The 15,479-nt window shown below is 44.2% G+C and overlaps 1 protein-coding gene, 1 long non-coding RNA gene and 2 pseudogenes across 2 annotated transcripts in view; 3 read left to right on the top strand and 1 right to left on the bottom strand.

Annotated features, from left to right (window-relative positions):
- SRPK1 (SRSF protein kinase 1) overlaps nucleotides 1-3,056 on the bottom strand; it is a 79,979-nt gene extending 76,923 nt beyond the window's left edge. Inside the window, 2 exon segments of the mRNA XM_025862360.2 lie at nucleotides 2,441-2,963; nucleotides 2,966-3,056. Of these exon segments, the coding sequence (XP_025718145.1) occupies nucleotides 2,441-2,963; nucleotides 2,966-3,041 (599 nt within the window). The 5' untranslated portion in view covers nucleotides 3,042-3,056.
- LOC141371188 (uncharacterized) overlaps nucleotides 1,729-15,479 on the top strand; it is a 47,465-nt gene continuing 33,714 nt past the window's right edge. The window contains exon 1 of the long non-coding RNA XR_012375943.1: nucleotides 1,729-2,081. This is a non-coding gene — a long non-coding RNA (uncharacterized lncRNA). The remainder of the gene's footprint in view (nucleotides 2,082-15,479) is intronic.
- On the top strand, nucleotides 7,503-14,410 carry LOC112815979 (suppressor of cytokine signaling 5-like; annotated as a pseudogene).
- On the top strand, nucleotides 14,462-14,942 carry LOC112816030 (peptidyl-prolyl cis-trans isomerase A pseudogene; annotated as a pseudogene).

The following is a 15,479-nucleotide window of genomic DNA, read 5'->3' as shown; positions in this document are numbered from 1 at the left end:
TATGGCATGCTTCTTCCTCAGACCTTCTCCCTGACTAGTCTGGTAACTAGCAGCGTGCCTTTGCAAAAAGACTGGAAATCAGGAGTGCAGTCAGGAGTCATGGAGTAGAGTCAAGTTACCTGAGTCAGGTGGGGCTTGAACTTCTCACACAGTACTCTAACCAAGTTAATTAAACATTTCAGCTACTTAAAAGGAGTCTGGAGAAACAAAACAAAACAAAACAAAACAAAACAAAGGTAAAATTGTCCAGAAAAACTATTAACTGAAGACAAAAACAAAAATAAAGCACCTCTGAAACCACACGTAAATGAGGGTGGCTCATTTATATAAAAGTTCAAGAGTTAAAGTTGCACAAGATCAAATAGTAAAATAACTGCTAGATTGTCTTGTGCTATTCATTTGCTTTTGTGCAAGCATGTAAATAATGAACACAAATTATCCAGCAGTGAGCGAAGGAGTAACAAATAATCCAAAGCACATATATTCCACCTTAGAAATAAAGCACATGGTCGAAACAGATAATCCAAAGTAATGAATATCTAGTGCTAAAAATATATGATCCAGGGTGCCTGGGTGGCTCAGTTGGTTAAGCGACTGCCTTCGGCTCAGGTAATGATCCCAGGGTCCTGGGATCAAGCCCCGCATCAGGCTCCCTGCTTGGAGAGGAGCCTGCTTCTCCCCTCTCCTGCTCCCCCTGCTTGTGCTCTGTCAAATAAGTAAATAAATAAAACCTTTAAAAATAAACAAATTTTTTAAAAAAATAAAAATATATGATCGGGGGTGCCCGGCTGGCTCAGTCGGTAGAGCATGCGACTCTTGATCTCAGGGCGGTGAGTTCAAGCCCCACGCAGGGTGTGGAGTCTACTTAAAACTAAATAAGATCACCTATGTATATTTTCTTCCCGAATTATAGGCTATTCAGGTTGATACAAAATTAATTTCCATGTGAAGAGACCAGGACAGAATACAGTAAATAATTAAATTACCATCTCCCTACATCAGCAGAAAAGATAACGTTTTATAACACATTCCTATCAGCCCCACGGGGAATAACAAAACTAAGGCACATACAAAAAAAAGAGTAACATTTAAATTCCCACTGCAGACAAGACCCAGGTTAGCTCCTCGGCTGTTTCCGTTAAGCCAATCTGGGATTAAAAACTGGTTTTGAAATAATCCATACATGGATAATCAAGAGGCAAACACACACACAAACCACGTAGATAAACTCACATTTAAATGGGTAGGTTACCAAGCACTTTACAAAATAAAAAATTTCATAAGACAGCTGATGGAAATGGAGCAAGAGGTGAGGTCACCTACCACTTTAGCTCTATTGGTAGAAGTCATTATGTGCTCTTCTCAAACATTAGACAGCCACCAAAAACGACACAGACGCACCACATCTGGTAATATCATTCAGAAAGGTAACCTAAGAAAACCTCAGAAATGCTCGTTGTATCAGCCTAAGAAGAATGAAGCTGCACGCAACTCCACATAACATCAAGTAAATGGAAAAGTGTCAAGAAAATAATGCATTTATTTTTCTCCATACAAACTGACTAAAAGACAACTTCCAAGACACTGTGCAATTAAACGTTAGCCGGAGCTAAAAGTTCTTTAGACTAAGCCTCACTGGCAGAAGCCCTCTACTGGGCGTTTCTAAGATGTGACCAACTTTTGTGTTTCCCACAGTAGCGCTAAACCCCGGTTATGCATCCTGCTGATAAAACCGGACATGTGGCACTTAACACACCAAACCAGAATCGCCAACGGTGGGGGCTAAAGAACTCTGCCGTCACTACCGTGAGGCCCACTCCAGAAGGTATCTGCACTGAGCGCGAGGACTCGAGGTTTCCAGAGAAGAGCAGCAGCAACAGAAGCCGGCTGTATACACCGCGGTCCGCCCGCACACTGCAGGGCAGGCTCAGGAAGTTGACTAACCCCGGGGAAAGCTCCGAGCCCTCCTTTATAAACGGGAGCGTGTGGGCTGGCAGACCAAACTGCGGAAAATTCATTTAAGAACTCCCTGACGGCCTACCGTGCAGACGTAGGAGTCCAGTTAAGACTCGGGGAAGCAGGTATGGAAGAGACCACAGTCCACAAACTGATAATGATCTACCAGCTCCGCCCGGAGGCCCAGACTCGGGGAGGGGTGCCTCCTCTCCGGAGTTGGGGAGCTAATGTACCGGACGGGCGCTGGGCCTCCGCCAACAGCCCTTTCCAGCAGGCCCGGGGCTGCTAAGACCCAGGCCCGACCCTCAGCAACATCGGCTCCGTCCCACATGCTTCACTGAGCGCGACCCTCCAAGGCCACTCCGAGGCCATGTGGCCGGGGCCGCGCGGTGCCCAAACCCCGCGCACGTTCAAGAGGTGAAACCAGAGAGGAGGAGGTGCGGGAGGAAATCCAAAGAATGGGATGTTGGGGTACAAGACTCACTTCCTTTGGGCTTTGTCCTTCTTGGCCTTGGTCCTTTTCTTTCGGGCCTGGAGCGCAAGCACTGCAGGAGAGAGGGATGGATGAAGGGCGAATGTGGAGGAAAGGAGGCAACCAAGGTGAGGGTGGAGACCCAGCAGGGGCGCGAGGCCCGGGCGCGGGGCCTGCCTGAGGGGCGGCTCCGGGGCGAGCGCCGCGGCTTCGGCGAAGCGGCCGGCCGGGCGGCGGGCGGCCCACGGGGCGCAGAGCAGCGCCCAGGCGGGGTGCGCCGGCGGGGGCTCGGGCCGCGTCAGGGGGCCGGCGGGCGGGGGTCTGTTTGGTTCGCCGAGCGCCAGGCCCTGCAGCGGCCCCAAGGCGCGGGCCGGCCTGGCGGGAAACAAGGGGCGATGACTGCCGGCGCGGAAGGACGCCCGGGCTGAGGGGCGCGGACCCGCAGCCCAGAGGCGGGGGGTGAGGGGCGGCGCCACCTCAGAGGGGGGCCGCCGCACGCCCGGGGACCGGACTGCGGCGGGTAGGCGAAGCTCCAGCGCTGACCCGGGCCTCGCCCCGCCGGCCGTTGCCCCTCGTGGCGGAGGCCGCTCCACCGCTCACCTTTCCGCTCCATGGCGAGACCGGTAACCGCCAGGCGCCTGCGCACTCGAGTGGCGGTGACTCCCGCTCCCGCCGCGGCCCAAAACCAAGCCCGCGCACACCCCGCCCCCCAGTTCCCGCCCCGCCCCCGCCCTACGACGGCGCGCGCCTGCGCGTTGAGCGCGGAGCCTACCACCTGCTCGCCAGGAGAGGGGGGGCTGTATAGAATCGGGGGCTGGGAGGAGGAAAGAACGCAGGGTGTGAATGCTAAAGAGGTGCTGAGAACCAGCTTGGAAGCCTGGCGCGGTCAGGTTCGTTCTCTGTGCAGGGCTCTTGCCCCTAAGGAAAGGAGAGGAGCGTGGCTTTGAGGGTTCCCTGTGTGCTGAGTCAGTGCTCCGCAGCCAACAGGAGTCCGCCTCAGTTTCCTGGTCTGTAAAGTGGATTTAATCGGTCATGTCCCAGTTTCTTTGCCGAGCTCTTGTGGGGGGTCAGTTCAGATACTATAGAAAGAAAATGAGGGCGGGCGGCGAAAATTACAAGTGAGAAAGAAAAGAAAGTTGGAGCAGCACAAAAGAAAGCCTGGAAAGAAGGAGCCTGTGACCTTATCGTCACTCTAAAAGTGAAAACCTTAAATAAATGAAAACAAATTTTTAAAAACCTTTTAACTGAATTTCCTCTTAAAATTTCACGTTTATATGAAGGCTCTAAAGGAAGGAAGGGAGAGAACAAAGAAATTTTTTTTTTCATTTTACCACTTTATCATCTTTTCAGTACGTGATAAATATAGTTGTCTTGTAGGATGTTTTTATACTTTTCGAAGTGCATTATCTCATTTGATATTTATGACAACTTAAAGCAAAATATTACCTCCACTATACAAAGAAACTACAAGTTGGGAGTGTATGTGTACCCAAACTTGGGCGTCCTGATCCAATGATTCAATCATCAAACCCATATTGTAAAGCAAGGTTAGCAAAGTTTTTCTGTAAAGGGCCATATAGTAAACATTAAGCTCCCTCTCAGCTCTTCAGTTCTGCCCCTGGAGTGCAAAAGGAAAATAGAAAATAGGGGTTGTGTTCCAATAAAGCTTTATTTATGGTCCCTGAAATTTGCATTTCATGTAATTTTCACGTGTCATGAAATACTATTCTTTTGATCTTTTTCAACTATTTCAGTCATTCTTGGCTCAGGCCTTAGTTTGCCAACCCCTGTTGTAAAGTACTAAAGCTGAACAGGGTGTAAGCTTTGAAGACCCTTTCCCTAAAAGAAGTTAAACTCTACGGGGAAGACAGACAAGTAATTAATTGACTGAGAAAGGAAAATGAAAGTATAATAGTACTGCACAAGTGAAGCATGGGGGATTGGGCGGGAATTTATTGAGCAAAGTAAGTAATTAAATTCAGTCAGGGAGGAGGCAGCTTTTGAACTGGGTCTTAGGAAATGTGTAGGGTTTCCATAGGTGGAGAAAGAGATGTTAGGCATTCCTGAATGAGAAAATCAGTTGAGCAAAAAGGCACAGATTGGGAAACTTAAGGGTGGGGGCGGGGCTGGTAATGACTGAAGTGGAGGCCAGAAATGCGGGTTGGACAAATTTGAAATTTAGATAATTAATATCTGTTGCATGGAACCTGAATGATAGCATTTCTGGACATATTGCAAAAGAGGACAGCACCTGTTGGCCAAGGAAAACTGCGTCCCAGTTTCCTCCCCACTCTACTTGAGAACAAAAGGAGAGTTGGGACAGATAGTGAGGCCCTGGAACCTGAGGATTCTGCTAGCTCAGGAAAACATCGTGTGATTTAGAAAAGACAGGAGAGCTGTGGTGGCTGATGAAAAGTCCCAGAATTGGCAAAGTACTCTTCCACCAGAAAGTAAACTCTATGAGGGTAGGGACCCTGTTTGGATTTTCCTTGAGGTATCCTCAGTGCCTAGCATAGTATCCAGCACTTAGGATGTGCTTAAATACTGTCTGATCAAAGAACAGATGATGTGCAGTTTATGAGGAATTCTGGACGAGAGAGAGAAAACACTGAGTGGGACAACGTGAAGCTGTGCTGACACCCAAATGGGTTACTGCAGATTCATCAAAAAGGAAATAAGTTTAACTTAGCATGATTTTGTCACACCTATTCTGGCTCTGACTGATACTGCTTCTTTCTCTAAGAGCTTACTGTTTAAGAACTCATTTGAGAATTTTTCCAGAGTCAATGTCAAGTTCACTGGATTGAGTTCCCTGAATTGACCCTTTCTCCCTTTATTTTTTTCCCATTCTCTCAGCATGTTCAGTTCTCCACACTTTTTCTAAAATCTGTATAGTTGTTCATATGAGCTAGTTTGTTTCCCCCCTTTCTAAAGCTTATGCCTTTAAGAAACAAAACAGATGAACATAGGGGGAAAAAAAAGAAAGGCAAACCAGGAAACAGACTCTTAACTATAGAGAACAAACAAGGTTACTGAAGGGGAGGTGGGCGGGGGGATGGATTAGGTGGGTGATGGGTAATAAGAAGGGCACTTGTGAAGAGCACTGGGTGTTGTATGTAAGTGATGAACCACTGAATTCTACACCTGAAACTGGTATTACACTCTATGTTAATGAACTGGAATTAAAAAAAAAAAAAACCAAACTTGAAAAAAATTTTAGAAAAAATAAAGCCTGTGCCTTTTTTGTGCTTTTTGCTTTAAATGTAACTTTAAAAATCTCTCCCCACCCTCTCATCCCCAATTTCACAGGGCTTGTCCTATTCTGGGGATTTCATCCTTCCTCTTCAAGTGGTGGCATTCACCCATGCATACCTCTCTTGCACAACTGTTTTTCTCAAGTTCTTTTAAAAGAATTATTCAGAGAACTGTTCAGGAGCAGTGTCAGAATTTAATTTCTGAAAACATCCCATTCCCCGTGAGCTAGTTTATTAAGACTTCCCTGGGATCTTCCCTGATGCTTCTCTGAAGTTTTTGAAATGTGGTCACCTAAAGTTTAGGACACACATTTCATCAAACCCAACATTCCCTGCTTTGGTTACCACAAATTCCTACACTTAGTCCAAAGTGTTGATCTGAATTAAATCCAAAATATCATTTCCCTTTATAGCTTCCCCTTTGTCTTGTGAGATGAAATGGACAACAGAACAAAGTGAAAATATATCAGATGCTTAATTTTACAGATTCCCAGTAGATGTCTGCATGATTGGAGAAGCCCGACAGAATTTTATATGGTTTTGTGAAGTATACTGGGAAAATAATTATACTCTAGGCTGGAGTTCCAGGAATCACATGGCACATTCAACAGAAGAATTGAAGAGAATTGAATGAAAGGATTGAGTGTGGGTAAGTTTAAGGGAAACCAAGAAGGAATGGTGAGGCATCCAAGGACTAGCAATATATAATGTATAATATGTAATAGTCTTTACCACCCCTAGGCCTGAAGGGACAAAGGGTGGAGGTGTTAACCAGAACCCAATAGTCCCTTATATATTAGTCTGCTTAGGGCTGCCATAGCAAAGTACCACAAATTGGGTGGCTTAAACAACAGAAATGTATTGTCTCATCGTTCTGGAGGCTAGAAATCCAGGTGTCAGCAGGGTTGGTTCCTTCTGGGGACTCTGAGGGAAGGATCTGTCCTCTATCCTTGGCTTGTAGAGGATTCTGTGTCTCTTTATATTTTCTTCCTTCTATGTGTGTCTCAGTCTGTGTCCAAATTTCCCCTTTTCATAAGGACATCCGTCATACTGGATTAGGACTCATTCTAATGATCTCTTTTAACTTCTAACTCCTCTTTAACTTTAACCTCTGTAAAGATCCCATCTCCAAATAAGATCACTTTCTGAGGTACTGGGGGTTAAGACTCCAATATATCTTTTTTTGGGGGGGGGCAATTCAACCCATATCAGAATTGTAGTGATAAGAAAGATCTGCCGGAGGGCAGCTGTACCCTTTGATAAAAGGACATAACCACTGCCCAGCAGGGAATTCAATGCCCAACTTCTTACTCCTCTCATCCTCTCAGGCTAGCGCCTCCCATTGACTGAACCAACTGGAAGTTAGAAGGCAAGGGTGCCTGGGTGATGCAGTCCGGGCAAGCCAGCCTCCCAGGGCACAGAGAGGGTGGGGAAGGGTGGAGGGCTCATCTGGAGGGGCAAACAGAATATTCAGCACAGGCTGTCTGGGCAGTCTATAGGATACACCCAAAGTGGCTAGCACTTTCCAAGCAAGTAAGTCAGCCCTTTGGGCTCCCTGGCCCCTGCAGAGGCTTGAGAACAGAAGCTGCTCGGAGACAATCCCCTTTCTGGCTTTTTTTTTTTTTTTTTTTTTTTCTATTAACGCTTAAGCTTCACAAGGAAATTGTGCTGGAGTGAAGGGTTGGGGAGGGTAGGGGAAAGAATAAAAACCTTGGCTTGGTGGAATGGGAAACTAAGTAAGTTCCTGAGGTCTCAACTCTGTCCTTTTGGATGCTCTGCCCACAGCAGGAAAGTTGGAGGGGAGAAGAGATTCTCCAGCGATGAGGAGGTTACAGAGATTGGTGGTTCCAGAGGCAGGTAGAGCCCTTGCTCTGCTCCCTGCAAGTGCTCGGGGAAACAGCAAGATGTTGCAAACTGAAATGAGCTGATCATGTCCAACTCTGCATTCTTTTTTGTTGGTAACCATACCTGCCAGAGAAGTTTGAAGCGATGAGGAGTTGCCTGCTCCGCATCCTCACTCCCAGAATGTGAAGAAAAATATTGCAGACTAAAATCTGCATCCCCCTACAACCTTTGTTAAACATTCATTAGCAGGTGGGCACAAAACAACTCTTATGACTCTGTAAGTTCTTTGAGGTCTCTCTTCTTTTGGATACTCTGGCCACGGCGTGAATGCTTTACTGCTTTACTCAAGGTGGGGTAACAGATCACAGAGGCAGGACTCTTGTCACCTGCCGAGTCAGCATCAGGGAACCAGAGACGGAGTCTCCTTTATAATTCGTTATGCTGTTCCAATCCTGATCAACCCCAGAGGTGTCATCAGAAACTCGTGAAATGAGTTGCCTATTAATTTGTGTAATGGATGTTATTAAAAAAAAAAGTGGCCGTTGGCGGAATTTGTGGTAATCAATGACTCTGAACCCCTTTGTCAAAGCCGCCTTCCGATTAGAATGTCCGCAAACCACTCCTGGCACAGGAATCACAGATTAGAATGCAAGCCGCACCTGGGTGTAAGTATAAGTAACGAGCACCTACAAATGTTATCCGGTCTTTGCCCGAAGTTTTAATATGCCCAAGTATTTTATTTTGGAAAAAGTGGATTCATTTCTTGAAAAATGCCAATTAAAGAAAAAAAAAAAACCATGGGAGTCCAACACTAGGGGAATGGTTAAAAAAGTTTATAGCACATCCTCTCTAGGGGAGTTGCCAAAACAGGGACACATCGAATCCTCTCTAAGGTTCTGTAAGTACCAAAAGAACATCCTCACCTAGAGGATCTATCTATAGAATGATCTAGAGGATCAATCTTACCTTGATTCCAAGGGGGAATCCCAAAATATTTTAAGGCAAATTATAAACTTCATGAGGTGGAGGCCAGGTCAAGATGCTCTGCTATACTAAATATGTTCAAGGGGCCATGCAGACTTGGACAAGAAAAATAATGGACTGAAGATCAAAAGTATTTTCCCTATTTTCTGAGCAGTGCATAAACCTCCCCGGCTCTTATGGGACCCCAGGTAGAGGAAGTGCATAATGTCAGGGATTTAATTTCTCCAGCTTGGCAATCTTAGGGTCAGAGCAAAAACAGTGGTAGGAAATACATAGAAATGGCTTATGCACTTGAATTCTGATTTCTACCTGCTGCGCAATGTTGAATCCATTTTACTTTTCCTTCTTTCAGATACTTTCCACCATGCTCACCCTCGTGACAAACATTTATTGAGCATCCAGCTGCAGGCCAGGGCTGTGAGAAGCAGAGAAGGGAAAAACCCAACGCCTTGCCCTATGGGACTTAATAGCTAACTCATATAATAATTACTGTTTACTAGACACTGTTGTCCCTCAGCTGTCAAACAACACTACCAAATAGGTGCTATTATCATCATCTCTGGCAGATGAGGAAACGGAGGCACAACCAAGGTCACCCAAGCTAGTAAGAGGCAGGGTTTTGAATCCGGGCCGTCGGACTCTTGAATCCACCCTGTTGGCCACACACCGTATCACCTATCTCGTTTAGTGGGGAATGGACATATAGATACATAATTCACACAGTGCATAATGGTAGAAGTGCAAGGTACCATGGGAACACAAAAAAGAGGTCCACTTAGCTCAGGATCTGAGGAGGGATGTCTCTCCTGAATGAGATGACACCTGGAGAGCGTTGGGAAGCATGAATGGGTGGGAGCTGGGAATAGAAGAGAGTGGAAAGGAAACATGAGCAAGATATGACAGCATGGTTTTGGGGAGTGGGGTGGGGGAGGGCATAGACACCACAGAACCACTGGAGAATAAAATGCAAGGGGGGAGATGGGAGAGGGTTTGCTCCTCACGTGTTGGGCCTCTTCTATGTGCAGGACTGTAGCAGGGATAGAGCATCTAAGGAGCTTGAACTTGAACCTTCCAACGTTTTGCTCCCTTACCTGCTGAAATAACTTTTAAACTACCACCATGCAAAACATTCAACGAACTAGAAACAGAAGGGTACTTCATCAATCTGATAAAGGGCATCTATGAAAACCTGACAGCTAACATCATACTTAATGGTAAGAGATTGAATGCCTTCCCGCTAAATCAGGGATAAGACAAGGATGTCCATTCTCACTGCTTCTATTCAGTAGTGTACTGGAAATACCAGCCAGGGTCACTAGGCAAGAAAATTAAATAAAACATACAAACTGGAAAGGAAATTGACACTTTGAAATAAAAGTGTTACATCAGCTTTGAATGCCAATTTGATACTCACCATCATCCATTAACATATGTAGAAAAAAAAGTAAAATCACTTTGTTAACTACATGAAAGTTTACATTACTCCTTTTTCTCCTTGAACTTGTGTTTCTAGTCCATTTTACTGTCAGAGAAATGTATCCTCAAGTGATATAATGTTATGCTTTAAAGTCTTTATTGAAAGTTGAAAATCGAGCTACCCTATGACCCAGCAATTGCACTACTAGGTATTTACCCCAAAGATACAAATGTAGTGATCCGAAGGGGTACCTGCATCCCAATGTTTATAGCAGCAATGTCCACAACAGCCAAACTATGGAAAGAGCCCAGATGTCCATCGACAGGTGAATGGATAAAGAAGATGTGGTGTATGTAGACAATGGACTATTCCTCAGCCATCAGAAAGGATGAAATCTTGCCGTTTGCAGTGATGTGGCTGGAACTAGAGGGTATTATGCTAAGTGAAATAAATCAATCGGAGAAACAATTATCATATGATCTCACTCATAGGCAGAATTTAAGAAACAAGGCCGAGGATCATAGGGGAAGGGAGGGAAAAATAAAACAAGATGAAATCAGAGAGGGAGACAAACCATAAGAGACTCTTAGCTATAGGGAACAAACTATGGGTTGCTGGAGGGGTGGTGGGTGGGAGGATGGGGCAACTGGGTGATAGGCATTAAGGAGGGCACGTGATGTAATGAACACTGGGTATTATATAAGACTGATGAATCACTGAACTCCACTTCTTAAACTAATAAAAAACTATATGTTAATTAATTGAATTTAAATTTAAAAAAAGGAGGTATGAAACAGGAATAAAATCTCACCTGGGCAAGAAAATAACTGCAAAATATTGGAATTGGAAATAAAATCCAAATGATTTACAATGGGGAAAAAAGTCTTTATTGATCATCCTATCATACTTCTCTACCACATAAATGTGCATTTACATTGAAATTTAATTTAAAAAATTTTTAAATATTTTATTTATTTATTTGAGAGAAAGAGCACGAGCGAGAGGGAGAGGAAGAGAGAATCTGAAGCAGACTCTGCGCTGAGTGGAGATGCAGGATCGATCCCACAACCTCGTGATCATGACCTGAGCTGAAAACAAGAGTTGGACACTTAACCTACTGAGCCACCCAGGCACCCCTGAAATTTAATTTAAAAACATTTCCTGGGCGCCTGGGTGGCTCAGTCATTAAGCGTCTGCCTTCGGCTCAGGTGGTGATCCGAGGGTCCCAGTGGGAAGCCTGCTTCTCCCTCTCCCACTCCCCCTGCTTGTGTTCCCTCTCTCTGCAAATAAATAAATAAAATCTTTTAAAAACATTTCCTGAGATCATAATCTTCTAAAAACTTTCTTACCTGTTGTTACAAGTATTCTTCTTGCAGGATTAATCAAAATAATGTATAGCATCATTTTTTGATAAATGAAATATTATTGCAAATGCATCTCAATAGAATGGTAGGTGATTTTTCTCAAAGAGTCCTGTGTCGTTCCATTTCTATTTTTTTTAGTAGTGGCCAAGAAAACTGGCCCATATAAAACAGGTAGATGGGAATAGAAAGGGTTTTGTTATAGTAATATAATTCTCGGATTATTGTAATCATTTATCAGCTGATGATTCCAGGAGGTCCTTATTCAATTTTGTCAAAATCAAATAATGGGAAACCATCTGATTTGTAAAAAGATGTGTTCATTCAAGTCATTCAAGTTATTTACTTTCTCAATCCAGACACCGGTATTTCAGTATGTCCCTTTGTTTGGACCCCTGAGAGGAAATCAGTCTCTGGGCAAAAGTTGCCAGATACTATGGGCTTGTGTTTTTCCATGAGAATTTACAACACGTAGTTAAAGCCCTTCTTTTCTTTTTCTTTTTTTAATTTAATTTTATTATGTTATGTTAGTCACCATACATTACATCATTAGTTTTTGATGTAGTGTTCCATGATTCATTGTTTTCGTATAACACCCAGTGCTCTGTGCAGTACTTGCCCTCCTTAATACCCATCACCAGGCCAACCCATCCCCCACCCCCCCTCCCCTCTAAAACCCTCCGTTTGTTTCTCCGAGTCCATAATCTCTCATGGTTCATTTCCCCCTCCGATTCCACCCCTTCATTTCTCCCTTCCTACTATCTTCTTCCTTTTTTTTTTTTTTTTTAACATATAACGTATTATTTGTTTCAGAGGTACAGATCTGTGATTCAACAGTCTTACACAATTCACAGCGCTCACCGTAGCACATACCCTCCCCAATGTCTATCACCCAGCCACCCCATACCTCCCACCCCACCCCCACTCCAGCAACCCTCAGTTTGTTTCCTGAGATTAAGAGTCTCTTATGGTTTGTCTCCCTCTCTGGTTTCATCTTGTTTCATTTTTTCTTCCCTTCCCCTATGATCCTCTGTCTTGTTTCTCAAATTCATCATATCAGTGAGGTCATATGATACTTGTCTTTCTGTGATTGACTTATTTTGCTTAGCATAATACTCTCTAGTTCCATCCACGTCAATGCAAATGGCAAGATCTCATTCTTTTTTATGGCTGTATAATATTCCATTGTATATATACACCACATCTTCCTTATCCATTCATCTCTTGATGGACATCTTGGCTCTTTCCATAGTTTAAGCCCTTCTTTTCTAATAAAAGAAAAATACACCTGTCTGAATTAATCTGCTGGCTCAGATTTAGCTCCAAAATGGCATTTGATTACATAGCCTGAGGCTCTGTGAAACCACATTCAACATTTTTTGATACATTTGATCCATATTTGGCTTCTACAGAGGATAAAGATAAGGCTTAGAGAGAGAAGGTGGCCTAGTATTGCAGAAGGGGTTGACACCCCTCCCAATGCCCAAATATGTGCAAGGAAGCCATTGCATGGGTTAGTTTGTTATATTAAGTGGGACCAAAGTTAGCTCATGGAATGCCTGAAATAAGTGGGGACAATTTTGCCATTTCACAAGCTAACTGTGACTCAGAAGAGGACACAACCACCCTGCTTTGTGGTCATGTAGGCAGAAACAACGTCAGGTATCTGGAAGCACCTGTGCCTATGTTAACCAACTGGGAGCTTGGGAAGTCTATCCGCAGATCGGTTACATACACTGCCTCATGTCGGACTTGCTTCGGGTGATCCCTGTTACTGGGGAGTGATGGGCCGTTACAAAGCAGAAGCCCTTCTTGAAGGGAAAGCTACAGGCATATTTTTGCTCAGGGACCCTGCACAAGAGGACTACCTCTTCTCTGTAAGCTTCCGTCCCTACAGCAGATCCCTGCATGCCCAAACCGAACAGGTGAACCACCACCTTAGTTTTGATGTTCGTGACCTGTGTGTATTTCACTCCTCCGCTGTAACAGGCTTTTTGGAACATTAAAATGATCCCAGTTCTTGCATGTGTTTTGAACCACTGCTTCCCATATCACAGGAATTTCCCTTTTAGCCTGCAATATATCTGCCATGCAGTAATCTGCAGATGCGCTACATGAAATGGAATTGATGGGCTTCCTTTACCATCAATGTTACAGAATTTTTTAAAAGAATATCATTACATGGGGTGCTGGGGGGCCTGGTCGGTTGGGTGTCAGACTCTTGGTTTTGGCTCAGGTCCTGATCTCAGGGTGCTGAGATTGAACCCCACGTCAGGCTCTGAGCTGAGTGTGGTGTCTGCTGGGGATTCTCTCTCCCTTTCTGTGCCCCTCCCCTGCTTGCGCTCGCTCTTAAATAAACAAATCTAAAAAAAAAAAAGGTATCATTGTAAACAAAAATTTGAGAGAGAACTCTTCTGTTCTCAAAGGGCATTAACTAGATCTGCTTTTATGTGCATCGGAGAGTCCACCTATAATAAGCATACATGTCCCTTTAGGCTTTTTTCATGACAATATATAAGCTTGGTGTTAGTAACTGTCAGATGTGATCTGCGGTTACTTAGATAAGCATGGTGCCTATTGAGACAACAGAGAATAAGGCTACAGGTACAGGTGTTCAGTAAAGCTACAGAAATATTTTGCCAATTTAACGAACAGTTCGGTTTTTAACGTCTTTGGTAATTGAGTGAGACAACTCTGCGGCATTTGCTATGAAGAATTCTATTTCTTACCAAAGAGTGAATTACTAAGATTGGATGAGTATTTCAACTTTAATGTTTAAGTTTTTTTTAAAGAATTTTTCTATAAACTTCTGAAAGCAGCGATGCTTGTAGTTCCGTAAATTAAGAGTTGGAAGTCCAAAAAATAATGACTATCTTCCTTTTAGAAAAAAAAATGCAATTTTCTGGCCACAAGGGCATAGTGAAGTTCACTTACGTGTTGATATAGTTTATATTCAGTCTCCTTGTCTTCTGCAAAAGGTACTGTTTGTAAACCAGGTTTTATAAATAATAGTTCTAAAATTTCAGATTTAAAAGGTTGGTAGTAAAATTTTATTGATAGGTTAGGTATTAATGAGTTTAATGAGTGCTTTAACTTTAAACAGACGTTTGGGGCCCTGTAGACGCTACTGCCCCAGAGCCACCCACTCCAGCCGGCCTCAGTCAACCCCACCATGGTGTTCTTTGACATCACTGGTGAGGGCGAGCCCTTGGGCCGTCTCCTTTGAGCTGTTGGGAGACAAAGTTCCAAAGACAGCAGAGAACTTTCGTGCTCTGAGCACTGGGGAGAAAGGATTTGGTTATAAAGTTTCCTGCTTTCACAGGATTATTCTGGGATTGATGTGCCAGGGTGGTGACCTCACGCGCCATAATGGCACTGGCAGGGAGTCCATATATGGGGGAAAATTTGATGATGAGAATTTCACCCCGAAGCACATGGGTCCTGGCATCTTGGCCATGGCAAATGCTGGACCCTACACAAACGCTTCCCAGTTTTTCATCTGCACTGCCAACACTGAGCGGTTGGATGGCAAGTGCGTGATCTTTGGCAAGGTGGAAGAGGGCATGAATATTGTGGAAGCCATGGAGAGCTTTGGGTCCAGGAGTGGCAAGACTAGCAAGAAGATCACCATTGCAGACTGTGGACAAATCTAGTACATTTGGCTTGTGTTTTCTCTTAACTACCAGACCATTCCTTCTGTCGCTCAGGAGAGCACCCTTCACCCCCATCTGCTTGAAATATCCTATAATCTTTGTGCTCTCACTGCAGTTCTATGGTTTCCATATTTTCCTTACTCCTCTCCAAGTCTAGCTGGATTATAGAGTTAAGTTTATGATTATGAAATAAAAACTAAACGACAGCAACAAAACACACAAAAAACCCAGACATTTGGAATAGCTGCTGCAGTGTAATCCTGTGTGTGATTTTTTTTTTTAAGATTGTATTTATTTATGAGAGAGAGAGAGAGAGCGATCGGGAGTGGGGGATAGGAACAGAGGGAGAGGGACAAGCAGACTCTGAGTTGAGCACAGAGCCCGACTCAGGGCTTGATCTCAGGACCCTGAGATCATGACCCAAGCCAAATCGAGAGTCTGATGATCAATTGACTGTACCACCCAGGTGCTCCCTGTGTATGACTTTTAAGTTGACATGTGCAGTCTAATCATTGATTCCCATGCTGAGCTCCTATT

This window comes from Callorhinus ursinus, unplaced genomic scaffold (genome assembly GCF_003265705.2).
Source record: "Callorhinus ursinus isolate GAN/ISIS: 27379988/994484 unplaced genomic scaffold, GSC_fseal_2.0 scaffold59, whole genome shotgun sequence".
NCBI classification, from domain to species: Eukaryota; Metazoa; Chordata; class Mammalia; order Carnivora; family Otariidae; genus Callorhinus; species Callorhinus ursinus.
Note: the sequence above shows the minus strand (reverse complement) of the source record. Positions and strands in the feature narration are given on the sequence as shown.